Genomic DNA, 16,947 nt, shown 5'->3' on the forward strand with positions numbered 1-16,947 from the left:
TTTTCAAGGCTCTCAACAAAGCTGGAGTGAATTAGCTGCTGTTTTGCTGGACAAATATTCATCCAGACGAGGGAGATCATAAAACACTGCCCTCATGCTGGCAAGAGAATGGACAGGAAATGACATGTAAGGGCAAAGGTTGATAAAATAACAAGAAGAAAAACAATTGGAGCCCATTAGTCAAACATGGGAAACTGAAGAAACAGTAACGCTAAATGGCAAACAAGTGGAGGAGGGGAGAAAGTGCTTCAGATTGATGGATTGAAACCGAGGCTAAGCTACCCATAACTAAAATTCTGCACTTAAAGCCAAGCAGAAAATGAAAGATGACATGTATATATATTTTGAGTTTTTTTTTTTTAAATGATTTACACTGGATGATATTGGAAGCTGATAATAAGTTCATTAATTAATTCATTTAAAACAAAACCAGTATACTGTCATTTTATAGCAATTTTCATTTTTCAGAAGAACTATTATTTTTCTTCTTTATTATTATTTTATTATTTAATTTAGTTCTAAATTATTCAGCTTCTACAGCAGTATATTGATTTATTTTATTAATTCATTTTACTTTTTTATTTAGTACTGCATAATATAATTTTTTATATATTAAATATGCATTAATATTTAATTAATTCATGAATTAATGAAAACGCTTGTAAAATTAAGGTTTTGAGCCAGTATACTGTTCTTTTATAGCAGTTTTCAAAAGTGATAAACTATTTCTTTTACTTTTTCATTTTATTATTTAGCTTTTGTTTTGAATTATCCAGCTTCTATATCAGTATATTTCTTAATTTTATTAATCGATTTCACTTTTTAATTTGGTATTACATAATATCAATTATAAATTAAAATAGTGAATTTAGTCATGAATTCATGAAAACCCATGTAAAATTACTTTTTACCTTTATAATTATTTTATTGTTTCATTTTTGTTCTGAAATATCCAGCTTTTATGGCAGTATATTAGTTTATTTTATTAATTAATTTAACTTTTCTTTTTAGTAATATATATCAATTTATATATCAATATATCAACTAATTAATGAAAACTCATGCAAAATTACTTTTTACCTTTATAATTATTTTTGTTCTAAATTATACAGCTTTTATAGCAGTATATTAGTTTATATTGTTAATTAATTTAATGTTTTTATTTAGTATGATATAATATCAGTTCATAAGAAATTAAAATATTTAATTAATTCATATATACACGAAAACTCATGTAAAATTAAGGTTTTCAACCAGACTGTTCTTTTATAGCAGATTTGAAAATAAATAAACTATTATTTTCTCCTTTATTATTATTTTATTATTTATTTATTTTCTAAATTATCCAGCTTCTATAGTAGTATAGTATTTTTTAAATTAACTTTACATTTTTTATTCAGTATTATATAATATCAATTAATTATAAATTAAAATATTTAATTAATTAATGAAAACTCAGGCAAAATTACTTTTACCTTAATAATTATTTTATTTTTTCATTACAGCTTTTATAGCAGTATATTAGTTTATTTTATTAATTAATTTAATAAATGTTTTTGTTTAGTATGATAAAATATTAGTTTATTATAAATTAAAATATCTAACTAATTCATGAATTCATGTAAAATTACTTTTTACCTTCATAGTTATTTCATTATTTCATTTTTGTTCAAAATTATCCAGCTTTCATAGCAGTATATTAGTTTATTTTATTAATTATTTTCTTTTTTATTCAGTATTATTTAATATCAATATATTATAAATGTAAATAATTTATGAACCAGTATACAGTTCTTTTTTTTAGCAGTTTTCAAAAGAAATCCATAATTATATTATTTTTATCTGTATTATTATTTTATTTCATTTTTGTTCTAAACTGTACCTTTAATATATCAGGTTAATTATTTTATCAGCAGTATATCAAGTTAATTATTTTATTTAGTAAGCATTATAAAACAAATTTCTAATTTATACACTTAGAAATTAAAATATTTTAATTTACTGTAAAATGTATGTAAAACTTAGTTTATTGTTCTTTTTTTCAGCAGTTTCTACTGATTTCTATAGTATTTCCTACACAAACATTCCTGGAAACTGCAGTGCATGATGGTCACACAGTCTCCTCTTGTCTCACTTTTGCAAAGTGCACCAGACCTTATGCTGATAGTCAAAAACCTGGCTTTGTGAGAAAAATTTCTCTCGTAATTTGTGATCCGTGTATTTCTACAGCCCTACCTTGACAAGAGACTTGCCCTCCACGCCGTTGGTCTCTCTGGCCGTACCGCCTTGCCCATGCGAGTCTCGCCGCTGGGAGATGGAGAGCTTCTTCTTCCGGGGCCGGCCCTTCAGGTTGGGTGCTGTGGACAGGAGAAGAGCAGTTAGAGAGGCGACTGACAGCCATAATGCACCCATAACCCGACCACTGACATCTGCTCACTGCACTATAGCACAAATAGGGAAACATGACAACAGATAAGCCACGTTCGCACCCGACACACATACACTACAGCCAGCATTGTTCCACCAATTGGCGGCTTGACAAGTGATCCCTGGAGCCATTCCAGTGACTTACATTGCTTTAAATTATATATCACCCTCCTTCATTCTGGATATTTTTACATTGAATGGCACTCAGGACTTAATTATCCTAAGAAAAGGTCAAAATGCTGTCTGTCACTGTTACAGGCGTTCTTGATCATCAGTTCCACATCATTTTCATCATTATATTGGCCTCCAAGCAAGAATGTTGGATAACACACATTGTAATGGTAAAACAATTCGCAGAATGACAGGATGTGTCAACACCCGCAAAACTCAAACAGAAGCTGAAGGGCAAATGAATAAAATCACTAATACGTCATCATCACGGCTCAAAATAAAACAGCTGAGAGTGAGGTGCAACTGGGTCAGCCTTAAAAGATTTGTTCATCCAAAAATAAAAATTCTGTCGTTATTTGCTCACTCGTGTTGTGTTAGATATTCCCTAACAATCCAACTTTCCACATGACATGAGGCATGTGCCACTTCTCCACTTTTTTTTTTTTTTGAAGGTCATATTTCTATGCTCTTAAAAATAAAGGTTCTTTGTTTGGCATCCATGGTTCCATGAACCAAAAAACCTTTCCAATGCACAAAATGTTCTTTATAGAAGAAAAAAGATCCTTCAGATTATTTAAATGTTCTTCACACTAACAACAACAACAACAACAACAATGAAAAAGCTTACTGAAAGGTTTTTTGCAAAACCAAAAATAGTTGCAAAAGCAATACTTCTATGTTATTGCTAGGGCTGGTCGATTTTTTCCAGTTTTATCGAATATCGAATGTATTACCTTGACTGAATCTGCTTTAAAGTTACACCATGTTGACCAATTGTGCACTTAGGATAGAACTTTTTTTATTAAGCAGATTTCTATCATGACAACTCTCTAAATGACAATGTTAATGTATTTGGTCTTGGCAGAATAGATCTGCTATGCTGCTGTTGGTTATTGCTGTTGTAGATTATTGCTGCTGCTGCAAAACAAGTACAGAAACTTGCTACTGCAAATACATATTCCGATACGCTGCTGTGAGTATTTAAGACATACTGCTGCTGCACAAATAGCACATATAATAACTCATAGCAGATCTATACAGGTGGAGCTGGGGAGGTGGAGGGTTTCAGAGGAACTCTGCAAGCATGCTGCGAAATGCTCTAGTGGATGATAACCAGCCATTTAAATGTAAAGCAGCAAGCTCATTGGCTGCTTGTGCCAAGTAGCTTAACGATGTAAATATCGTCAGTTTGCGTTAACGACCCATCAGCCTGCGCCATCTAGAGTTTTATGACAGAACTTGCCATTTAATAGAGAATCTGGGAACAGAGTATAGAGGGGTTTTTTTTAAACGTAGAAACTCTTTGGTCATTTTTGAGCGAGATGCTAACAGTCTAATCTGATTCAATGATCTATGCTAAGCTATGCTAAAAGTGCTACCGCCTGACCCGGAGATCGGCTGAATAGATTCGAAAACGTTAAAACTCAACTGTTTAACTTTAGGGGAGTTGGAAAATGAGCCTATTTTCAAAAAAAGTGGAGCGTTCCTTTAATAGAGAATGTTAGTTTTTGTAATCATTGTGTGCTTACATTTTGAAGCTGACTAATTATATGTCAATTTTTTTTTTTAAATGGTCAAAATTGGTATCAAACATTCTGAAAAAGAAGAGACTTTATTTTTTTCGCCCTACCCTAGGTATTGCTGTGAAATATTTTTACAAAACAGTTATTTTTGCTTAAGGTTGTTACAATACCAAATTTTCATATACCATTACAATTTCATAACTCTTGACACCAATTTTGACATCAAAGCAAAAACTAATACTAGCCTAACTAATATAAAAAGCTTACTGAAGACGAGTACAAAAGAACTAAGATTCAAAATGAAACAAAGAATGCTTTAGTTTTTTCAAGTACGTCTATCTAACTAACATATGTAAGAAATACTATAGAACTTGAATAAAGTAATCAAATGTAAAATAAAACACTGTATAGTGTTCACTGTATTAATTAAAATTGCAACAATTCCTATTAAAGCTGCAAACGTGATTCAGTCAAGAGCAGTGACTGATTTTCACTTTTACTTTTGTGGTTTGATTAACATTAAAAACACTATAGGGCTGGATAAAAATATTGATTTCTCGATTTGAATCAATTTAAATTTTTATGAAACGATATTTATTCTTAAATCCCAAGAATCGATTAGTCTAATCAGTTTTCAGTTAATAAATGGAACATTGTAGCACACCTTCTATCCAATAAATTGCAATAAGCTTTGTGCTTTGTTACTTTTATTAGTGCTGACAAGCGATTAATTGCATCCAAAATAAACGTTTTTGTTTACATAATATATATGTGTGTACAGAGTACATTTATTATGTATATATAAATACACACACATGCATGTAAATATTTAGGAAAATATTTATATATTAAAAAATATTTATATATAATATCAATTATATGAATTTAAATATAAACATGTAAATATTTTCAAAATATATACTGTATGTGTGTATATTTCTACACATAATAAACATACACAGTATACACATATATTATGTAAACCAAAACTTTTATTTTGGATGCAATTAATCATGATTAATCGCTTGCCAGCACTACTTTTAATATGAAGCAAAGTCTCTGATTTCAAATTCTGTCCATTTTATTACAATATTCAAATAATAAATGCCGTTTTTACGCTGTTTAATGTCGAGTGACAGATTGCTGTAGCACCTCAGTGAACTGTGAACTGATCATCTACTCCACTTTAATACTAGTTATAGCACAAAATAAACATGAATGGACATCCGAAGGTATGTTAAAAGAAGGAGTACAACTAAAAGAAATCCATATACTGTCTCACATAATCGTTTAATCAGTGTTTCAACTGCTGAAAGACGTTAATATAACAGCTTGTAAACAATGTCATGTAACGTCACATTTACCTAAATATTTCCATTAAAAAAAACATATTCTGTGACGATAAACTCATTAGTAAGCTAGAAAAATTAACTCTAGAGAGGAGCATTTTGCTAAATACTTTTTTTTTTTACTGTTCAATATTTGTTTGAATCCGTCAAGTTTTTATGCCAGAAATGAAAAAAATTAAAATTAAAATTAAGTAGAAATATAAATATGTAATTTACCCCCATTTGCACAGACAAGGCTTAAGCCTAGTCCCAGACTAAAAAGTTACACTGACTCATCTAAAAATATGTTGGTGCCTTTGTTTTGTCTCAAGATGGACAACAGTAAGGTTTTTGCTAAGGCACGTTTATAAAAATCACTTAAATGTCCTATATGGCCTAATCTTGGCTTAGTCTAAGCCCTGTTTGTGAAACCAGGACTTAAAGTTAAAGTTAACTTTTAATTTAGTTTAATATTATAATTTAACCTTCAATATTATAGAAATGTAGTACCAAATGACTCCTGACTCTCATCCATATTTTACAGTATTAGTTGAAAGATATTTTTTCTTGAGAATATTTGCCATGTACTGTAACTGATATATACCCAAAATAACATATTGAATCAAATCGCAAAACCCAGCCCTACTCTAAGACCTAATGCATGGATCCAGTATACTGTATCAATGCAAATCAAACATAACTGGCTGTGAATATTTACATTAAGACATTCATTTTGACATCATTTGTATGTAATGGGCCGTTTAAGTGCATTTATTTAAGAATGTGCAGACAGAAAACCGTCTGCCAGACAGCATGCAATGACCTATCAAGTTTCTTTTGTGACTTATAATAAACTACCTGTTTATCAATCTACTGATATATCACCTGATGCCCACGCTGCTGAGTGAAAAGTCTTTCAGGGTTAAGGAAAATCAAATGTTTCACATTTCTAGTTTCTAAAAGCCCATTGTGCACCTGATGAATGCCATGAAAGCATCACCAGCATCAAGCTGAAAAACGACAAGCACAAGCGAGAGTTCAAACTCAGAGCAGCGAGAGGCAGGCGGAGCTTCTGACACCGGGACAGGTGCTCTCGAGCACAGGTTCAGCGAGGTCAGCCGCCACTGCATTCCACGTGCGCTGATGATTAAATCATCGTCAAGGTTATGCAGGGCCCGAGGCTACGGCCACAATGCTACACTTGATCCTCCAACAACGCTCAAACTGGCAACTCGATCTGCTTTGAGAACAGAAAAGAAAGCATTAACTAATCAGCTGGAGAAGAGCGTATTTTATGGGTATTTTTGGGTTCTTTTCTCAAGGCGCCGCCTTTTTTCATCAAATTTGGCGCATGCAGCAGTGGGGTCAGAGAAACGGCGCATCAAATGAGTCCATTTGTTCATAAATAAACATTTATGTAAGAAGCCTTTTTGTCACCTTGGCAACAGGCAGGTTGTTTACTTGGCTGCTGTGGCCATGACAAACACATTTGCGCAGGCATCCGTGGGCTCGGCGGAGGAAAGGCTTACGTTTATTGAGGAAATAAGGCCGCTTCTCGCTTAAATGTCACTTTTCCTTTGTTTCTTAGACTAATTCACTCAAACGGGATTCGCATTTGCCGATTCTTCCTTTTTTAGCTTCCACCCCACATCACAATCATTTGAATTCCAGTCCTGTGAGTAATGTATTACTCATGATTGCCAGAGTACATTAGCTCCTTTACTTCACGCTTGTTATCCTGCATTGAGCTCTCTAATATGAGCACATCATTCCCATTTTTGTATTATAAATAACAAACAATAAGTTTATTGGTTTATTATTTATTTAATATATACACTGATATTTAAAAGTTTGGGGATGGTAAGAATTTTTCAAATAAGTCACTTATGTTCAGGCTGCATATATTTTTTTAAATCAGAAATACAGTAAAAACTAACATTATATCACATTTAAAAAGCTTTTTAATTAACGTTAATTTAAAAAACATTTGACTAACATTCAAATGTTTAGTGTTTAGAAAATGCAGTCCGTCATTTGATCATCAAAATGAAACTAAAAATGATTAAATTGTAACAGTTATTTTTTGTATTAGCTCTTTGGTCCATTTAAAACCTTTTTATACTATAATATGTAATATATAAGTGCTGTCCAATTGATTAATCAAAATTAATTGCATCCAAAATAAAAGTAAATATTTCTTAAACACATACATTTGTATGTGTGCGTATGTATATATACATATAAATAGTACTCACACAGTATGTAAATGCGGATGCGATTAATCACGATTAATCTATTTGACAGCACAAATACACATACACACACACACACACACACACACACACACACATATGTGTATATATGTGTATATATATATGTATATATATATATATATATACACATGTATGTGTGTATTTATATATACATATAAATATTCACAGTACTCACAATATATTAAGTAAAAACAAACTTTCATTTTGGATGTGATTAATCGATTTGACTGCACTAATATACATACAGTACATGTATACACACACACGCACACATACATATACACACGTACTGTACATGCGTATTTATATGTATTTAAATATACACAGTTTAAATATGACAGCACTAATATACATACATACAGATAATAAACATAATAATTTAGTTACTCTTTTAAGATCAAGCCAAACCAAATTAACATGTAATTTTTGTTTTTATTTTTTGGCCAAGTTAACTGTTTAAATTGTATTATTATTATTATTATTATTATTATTATTATTATTCATTTTATACTTAAAGAAGTATATTCTACTGTGCAATAATAATATATTTTTGTCATTATTTATTTATTTATTTTATTTTATTATTTATTTAATTTATTTTTTGTCCAAGTTTTTGTTTAAATTTTATTATTATTATTATTCATTTTATACTTGAAGAAGTATATTCAGCTGTGCAATAATAATAATATATTTTTGTCATTATTTATTTAATTATTTTTCTTATATCCAAATCCACTGCAGGATTCCATGGACTCCCCCCCCGAATCCAGATTCTATCTAAGCCTGCTGATGAGACATAACAACAGTGATCTGTCTCTCTCTCTCCTTTATTCTTGCGCACAATATGGGGACTAGATTGGCCGATATATCAGCCAGGCCGAAGAATCTGCCAGTATTTGGGAGATTGTGAGATAATGTTTCATTTTGAGATAACTGGCTGTTAAGTGTTCCTAAATAGCCAGAAGAAGAGTGTTAGAACTTAAAGTTAGAATTGATACATATGTCCAACACCCTTGTCAATGAGTAATATGCACTGAATGTTTATACATGTGTGTGATTATTTACATGCTTTAAATACACCTATAATGCTTAACCACTAAACAGTTCTGTCATTGTATTGTAAACCAAATCTGTTCTATTGAACGAACAGATGACCCCTTCTTTATACGTCTTCTTTTCTTGTTTCTCCCTACACTGACAGCTCCCATTGTCACTAACATCAAAAGCTCATTACCGCAACTCAGTTGCTTTTGTTTCCAGTAATCTCTGCGCTTTCTCTCTGTGGATTTTAACAGGTCATTTACCATGGTGCTGGGGGCCGAAGGGTGGCCAGAGCTTTGAAGCCGAGCAGGGCTTCTCTACCTTCTTCCAAAGTCATTACAGAGCACTATGGGGTCTCTCGCAGATCAAATATCTGCTTGTGCATTCCTGTGGTCGTGCATTTTCCTTTGAGCCAATACGTTTGAAGCATATCTGTGGATTCTCCAGAGTTTTGGCCTGAAACATTTGCGGTGGATGGAAGTTTCAGAGGAAGCCAAATTAAATGAACTGTATCTGAGAGTCTCATTCAAAGTCAGACCCACACCCGTCCACCCGTCTACCCAAAACACACACACACACACACACACACACACACACACTTGGTATAGTATGGGAAAAATATTCGCACTCACATTCCATGGCTCAAATTATTGAACAGCATGTTTACAACTACTATAAACTTTAATAAATTCAACTTAATATAATAAATAAAACTTCAGAGTTTACAATAACTAAAATAATAACAGACTTTGATTTGACTTTATATTTTCAAGCATATTTGAAAGAATATGATTAAATGGGAAAATATTGGAAAATTATATTTTTGGTTATTATTATAATTTCCTGCTCATATGGTTGTGGTTACATCAACATGCATAAACTTAATATGATTTGGTTAAGAAAATCATATTCCCAGGAAATGTCTAAAAGAGGAAAACATTGTTTGCTTTGTTACAATGTGCACATATGAATCATAAAATAAAACCAGAGACATTTACTAAGAAAGTAAACAGGGTTGATTTTGATTTAAAGTAAATTTGTATTTTCGAGGTTTGTGACTTGTATTCATTAGGGTTATCATAAAATCATAACAATTATAAATAAAATACAATCATAAAACCATAAAAATAGTATTTAAAAATAAAATTAATGTTAAATAATATATATATGTATATATATATATATATATATATATACACACACACACACACACACACACACATATATATATATATATATATATATATATTTTTTTTTTTAACCAAATTATTTATTTATTTTTTTTGGTTGACACTTGAACAATGCTAAATAATAATAAGAATTTAGACATACATATTATGCACACACACACACACACACACACACACACACACACACACACACATACACACAAGAACTAATAAAATGACAAAACTACTAAAACCATAATAAACAATATAAATTATTTATTTATTTTTAATATAAACTACAATATTCTGCCAATGTGGCAATAGTCTAACAGTGATGTTCACTGAGTTTGACATATCTGACTGCTGTAGAAGAGCTAGACTCTGCTGAAAGGTCGCGCTCATCACATGACCTGTGTGTCCTGGCACACGTCCAGCTGATAAACTCTGCTGCTAGGAAACCTGCTGCTTTCATTCTGCAGAAAGACAGAGGGGCTGTAAGCCAACTTCTGTCAGTGTAGTCCCGCCCATGTTTTCGTCATCATCCAGCTGCACTTCCATTCATAACCTCTCGCCGCACGTCAGTGAGGTAACTGGATTATATGAGCACATATATGACAGACACATTCATATCAATAATTTACAGATCAGAGCAACAAATCTGTTACTCAGGACTGTTCTCCTTGGCTCTCTCTCATGGCCTGTTCACACATACAGTGGTTTTACAGCTTTACAGTCACTTTTTTATGGCCAATAAATGGCCAAAAATGTAAATTCTGTACTATTTAGTGTTCGCTAGCTATATTTTAATGGTTGCTGCAGATATACAGCAATATACACTACCAGTCAAAAGTTTTTGAACAGTAAGATTTTTCATGTTTTTTTAAAGAAATTTCTTCTGCTCATTTATTTGATCCAAAGTACAGCAAAAACAGTACAATTTTACTATTTAAAATAACTTTTTCTATTTGAATATATTTTAAAATGTAATTTATTCCTTTGATTTCAAAGCTAAATTTTAGCAGCATTACTCCAGTCATACGATTCTTCAGAAATCATTCTAATATTCAGATTTGCTGCTCAGAAAACATTTATTATTATGATGATGTTGAAAACAGCTCAGAAAATTTTTTCTTTGATGAACAGAAAGTTCAGAAAAACAGCATTTATCTGAAATATAATTTTTTTTTGTAACATTATAAATGTCTTTATCATCACTTTGAAACAATTTCAAGCATCCTCGCTAAATAAAAGTATTAATTTCTATAAGATTTTGCATATTTACATAACAAAAAATAATTTCTAAAATAAATCGATATAAATTAATTTGAACTTTATTTAAAAAAAAAGGAATCTGTAAAATAAACTTTTGCTTTTGAAATCCTGCTATAGTATTTTTCAAAATAAAGACATTAAGTAGTGCTGTCAAACGATTAATCACGATTAATTGCATCCAAAATAAAAGTTTTCGTTTACATAAATATATGTGTATACTGTGTATATTTATTATGTATATATAAATACACACACATACAAAATATATTCTGGAAATATATTTATGTGCATTTACATGTATATATTTTTATTGATGTAATTAATATTATATATAAATATATTTAACATTTTTTTTTAGATATATCCATGCTTGTGTGTGTGTATTAATATATACATAATAAATATACACAGTACACACATATATATTATGTAAACAAAAACTTTTAATCGCAGTTAATCATTGCACAGCACTAAAATTATGTTCATGAATGTTCCTAAAACAAAGCATTCAATAGTTAAAAACCCGATGTCAAAATAAAAGTCCCAAAGCTGTCAATATAAAAGTTTCCAACACTTATTAACCGATGCTGATCATTTAAAAATGCCAAATATCAGCCGATATATCGGCCTTGGCAATACATTGGTCAACCACTAGTACAATTTTGTCTACATAAAACACTGAAAACAAAAATAAAGTAATTAAATGCTAAAAAAGCTTAAAATTAAACTTAATTTGACTGGTAGCCTATATTGTGTATCCCTAATCTCAATAGCAGATGGGTTGCGTTTTAGGGAAACCTGTTTGACAATCATCATTTTTGTGATTTCCCTATGGTGGTACTAAGAAATTAGGCACTTTGGCTTTAAACATTATCTCAGCTTCATTGAAAATGAATGATCGTTTTGTCGCTGCAAATCGCTGCACACACCCTTTATTCTTTCTCTCCCGTGGCCTGATTTAATTCCTCACTCGGTGTGATTTAATTCAGCACTATACAGCAGATGGCACTGTGAGGTGCAGAAGGAGCAAAACATACACGATGAATAAATGATATTGCCCTCGTTAAATAATGCTGCGCTCCCAAATCCCCCCTGAAACGGCAACGCTTCTATCTTTTAATCGCTGAGAGTGTTGAGCAGAAGTCTCTGAATCAGCAGCAGCAGCACCACTTCTGCGAGGCTTTTTTTACAGTGCAAACAGATTGGACCAAACAATGAGTCAATGTCACTGCACGTCCCCTCACGGGGGGGAAATGCGGTGTGAGCGCGTAGATGACGCACACACCAAGGTCAGATGCTAATTCAAGAGGGAGCAAGTGGTAGAGTCACAGCACATCGCTAAAAGCTGCGGCACACGCACACATATCGGTGTTATTTATTTATCAGTCCGTTGTGCTAAAGTGTTTGGTGTTATGTCATGTGTGGTTGTGGGAGAACGCTGCATCAGCTTGAGCCGTCCTCACACACTCCAGCCGGCCTGCGCCAAATCACGTCTCATTCATCTCACAGACCTGAAAACTTCACAGCAAACTTTTCAGGCGTAGAGGTGAAAAAAGTCACTTTGATAGGGTTACTAGGGTGTTGCCAGATCATTCCAGGTGGCTGCTTATTGTCAAAGTCAAAAGAGTCCACGTCCTATGTTCTACAACACTTACTTAACCTTTGGATATGCCTTGGGTTCTTGTATTAATGACTAACAAAGATTTTCCATCCATTTATTGTTATGCAGGTGAGAATCGACTTGATTGGAGGTATGTGGGACAGGTTGCATATTAAAGTTAAAGCTGACAATTATTTTCATGTTATGGCCAATAGCTAATGAATAGGAAGTATTAAATCCTTTACATTTTGCTTACAAGATAAACAAACAAACAAATAAATCATTAAATTTAAAAAAAAAATGCTAGAAGTGTATTTAAAAATGCCAAATATTGACCAATATATCATCCTTGGCAATATCAGTTGTCCTACAACACGCACACACACACATATATATTATATATCATATATATGTATATATATATATATATATATAATCAAAAATAAAAACAAAGATGAATCAATTAAACACTACATATAAATTTAGCTATGACAACATAATCATGCTTTATAATGATCACATTTAACAATATTAAATTATTAGTGTTTTTAAAGATTCATTTCATATTACAAGTATAGCCGATGATTCTTTTCATGGTCCAAAAAAAAGGGAAAAAAAAAGAAAACTTAAACATGAAATACATTTTGTTTAAACTTCCAAATAATAATAATAATATATATATAAAAAATATTAAATGTAATATATATATATATATATATATATATATATATATATCACATGGTCATAACTAATAAATAACCAATAATAACAAATTCATTGAATAAAAATTAACAAACAAACAAATAAATAAATACAGAAAATAAAATAATCATTGCAAAATGATTAGTAAAATGTGCATTTTGAGATTTGCTAAAGAATACATTTAACAATATTAAATTAGATATACAGTTATTACTATTTAGTAATTACTATTATATATTTAAATATATTATTATTAATATTATTGTTAAATGATATTATTGTTATTGTTATTTAATTATTAATTATTGTTGAATGACACTGAGTGATTACTATTAATTTTTTTATATATATACACAATTTTATATATATATATATATATATGTACACATTGCAAGAACAGATACATTTTCAAAAATTGTTTTATGTTATGTTTTTATTGTTAGTTATATGTATTTTTAAGTTATTTCTACTTAATTTCTGAAAATTGTTAAAAACAGAGTTTCTGTTTTTGCAAATTAACTCTTCATATCTATCTATCTATCTATCTATCTATCTATCTATCTATCTTCTTGCTTAATCTAAATGCAAAAAAAGTATATCTAATATAGCCTGTCACCAATAAAGCAAATTTTAAATATTACATATTAACGAACATGATATTGACATACTGTGCAACACTTTTTAAAACATTTGTTCACATGGTAATACTGATGCATTTAGTCAAGGTACAAAGGTTTTGTTTTTGTTCATCAGTTCTGACACCATAAATACATAAAAAATAAAAAACCAGTCTGATTTATTTGAAAGCATTTAGAGCCACAAGACATTCTAGTCACAAAACAATGTAACCACAATAATAAAATAAATAAACAAGACTAATCAAACTTGATCCAGTTCTTAGCAGCAGCAGCAATCTGCTCTTCTGCTCTCAATATGCTAATCTGCTGCCTCAGCTTCTGTTATGAACTTCTGACTAACTGCCATTTGATCTCTGTCTAAAAATAATCTAGCGTCATTTTGTTTCTCTCTCTCTCTTACATTTTCTGTACACATTCCTGTCAATCCACTTTGTCAGACTATTTTTTTTTTTTAGGCTAAATCCACCTAAGGCGGCGTAATTAAACAATAAAAACTCTTGTGAGCGCAGACTGTGTGATTAAAAAAGATCAGATGTAAGAGTAATCGCCAGCACTGGAGATTTGCACTGAATTATTTATATACATCATGTTAGAGGAGTCTCATGGACAGCCAGATGCCCTCTAGTGTTACTGCGAGGTATTACTTACACCAGCACAACAGTGACTTAACACTACACACATACACACACACACACAAACACACAGCAAAATAAAAACAGTCAATACAGCCAATCCAGCAGAATGGCTTTAACCCCATCCCGTCATGACATCATATTAGACAATGTAATAAGTTAATGGATACACCCCCAATTCGAGGAAACAGGATAATACTACAGATATTATAAATCAAATATCAAACTATAGGACGGACATATGATGTACATGGTGTGTGATCTAACTAACTGAATGCCTAGGTCATACTGTATTCCAAAATAAAAATAAATTACATTTCGCATAAAGAAAATAAATTTGGCAAAAAAAAAAAAAAAAAAAGTAAGAAAAAAAATAAAGGAAACTTCTACATTTTAAAATATATAAAACTGATACAAAAATATACAAATATACATAAAACAATTATTATATATTACAATCTAATAATAATTTGTAACACATTTTAAACATAAAATGCATTTTGTTTAAACTTCCACATTTTCAAACTTCCAAACACACAGTCATTATATACATAATTTTATAAATTAATTTTTACTATAATTTAATAATTAAAATTATAATTACCATAACTAAATTAATTTTAGCACAACAAATATAAATATTATTACTTTATACATGGACTAGAAATTTAAATAAAATATAAATAATATATTTGAATAATAATAATACAGGTGACAATATTTTTACATATCTAAAATGTATAAAATATCAATCTTAACTATAATTTAATAAATTAATATAATATATACAATAAAATATTAACCTATGTTTTTAAATGTTGCAATGCAAATAATAATATCAATAATAATAATAATACAGCACTGAAAATAGTTTACACTAATCTAGCTATAAAATGTCACAACACCAATAGTAATAATAATAATAATATTAATAATAATAATTAATATTAATAATAATTAAAGCACTAATAACAAACTAACTTACCTAGTCATAAATTGTATTCTTTATGCAAGAACTAGTAATTGAAATAAATAAATAAATAAATAAATAAATAAATAAAAATTATAATTTATATAAATTAATAATCACAATAATAAATGTTATATATATATAAAATATAAATATCTAAAATGTATTTATTATTGTGATTATCAATATATATATATATATATATATATATATATATATATATATATATATATATATATTTCAACTTCACAGCTTAACATGAAAGCTTTTGCAACACACGTTCCTGAAAATAAATTTGCTGGAGGGTGGAGGAAGTGTGTGTGTGTGTGTGTGAGTCTATTTTAGGGGCAAGTGGGGGTGGTTTAATAAAATAAGTACCCCCCTGCACTTACTAAGATGAGCACTCTGGGTCACCGTCACCCCAACCTGCTCACATCTGACTGCCCCGTGAACAAAAATATAAAAAGCTGAGACTACAGACTATTCAAGTGTCCATTAATCTAGCCAGCATCCGTCAGCAGGACAGCGCTCCTCCAGAAAGCTGCTGGCACGACCGCTCACGTGGGGGGTGGGGGGTCAGTCTTGGCACAAGCCCCGGGCCAGCAAGTGTGGAACGGGACACTACAAGAGGGATTTATAGACATCCAAATTAACAGTCGCTGCTGAACAACAGATGCAGTCGTCACTCGATCCGGCCCCTCAGCATTTACTTAGTGTGTCTTCCCTGTGCTGGATTTCATCCTCATTTAGACACGCCACAGTCCGGCCCGAGACTGAGACTGGATCCACTCACACTGGCGCAGGAATGTGTAATAACCATCATGCCAATTTCTCATAAATCTCATTTATTTTCCTAACTCTCTCGCTCTGCACTGCTCCCCCCCATTGAAGACGCTAATATGCCCTGTGGTTTGACCGAGAACTGGCCATCTGTGTTGACGTTTAATGTATTGGATAGTTAGCACTTTACGTTGCAGTGGATTTTAATGCGGTCTGGGAATAAATTCAAGCGGGGTGAGCAATGGAGCTCAAGAATAGATCTGTGCAGTCTAGAAATTGCTATTAAATGAATTGCTGCTCATCAGCATATAACTGTATATATTATTATATTATAGACGTAGAGATAATATGAAAATAAATTGAAATATAAATACATTTATATGTATTAGTCTAAATTTCCAAATTGTGAAATATATAAAAT

At 30.9% G+C, this 16,947-nt stretch overlaps 1 protein-coding gene across 1 annotated transcript in view; it reads right to left on the reverse strand.

Annotated features, from left to right (window-relative positions):
- arid5b (AT-rich interaction domain 5B) overlaps positions 1-16,947 on the reverse strand; it is a 158,726-nt gene that overhangs the window by 50,405 nt on the left and 91,374 nt on the right. Inside the window, exon 5 of the mRNA XM_051124509.1 lies at positions 2,236-2,357. Within this exon, the coding sequence (XP_050980466.1) occupies positions 2,236-2,357 (122 nt within the window). The remainder of the gene's footprint in view (positions 1-2,235; positions 2,358-16,947) is intronic.

The sequence above is a fragment of the Labeo rohita genome, chromosome 12 (assembly GCF_022985175.1).
Source record: "Labeo rohita strain BAU-BD-2019 chromosome 12, IGBB_LRoh.1.0, whole genome shotgun sequence".
NCBI lineage: Eukaryota > Metazoa > Chordata > Actinopteri > Cypriniformes > Cyprinidae > Labeo > Labeo rohita.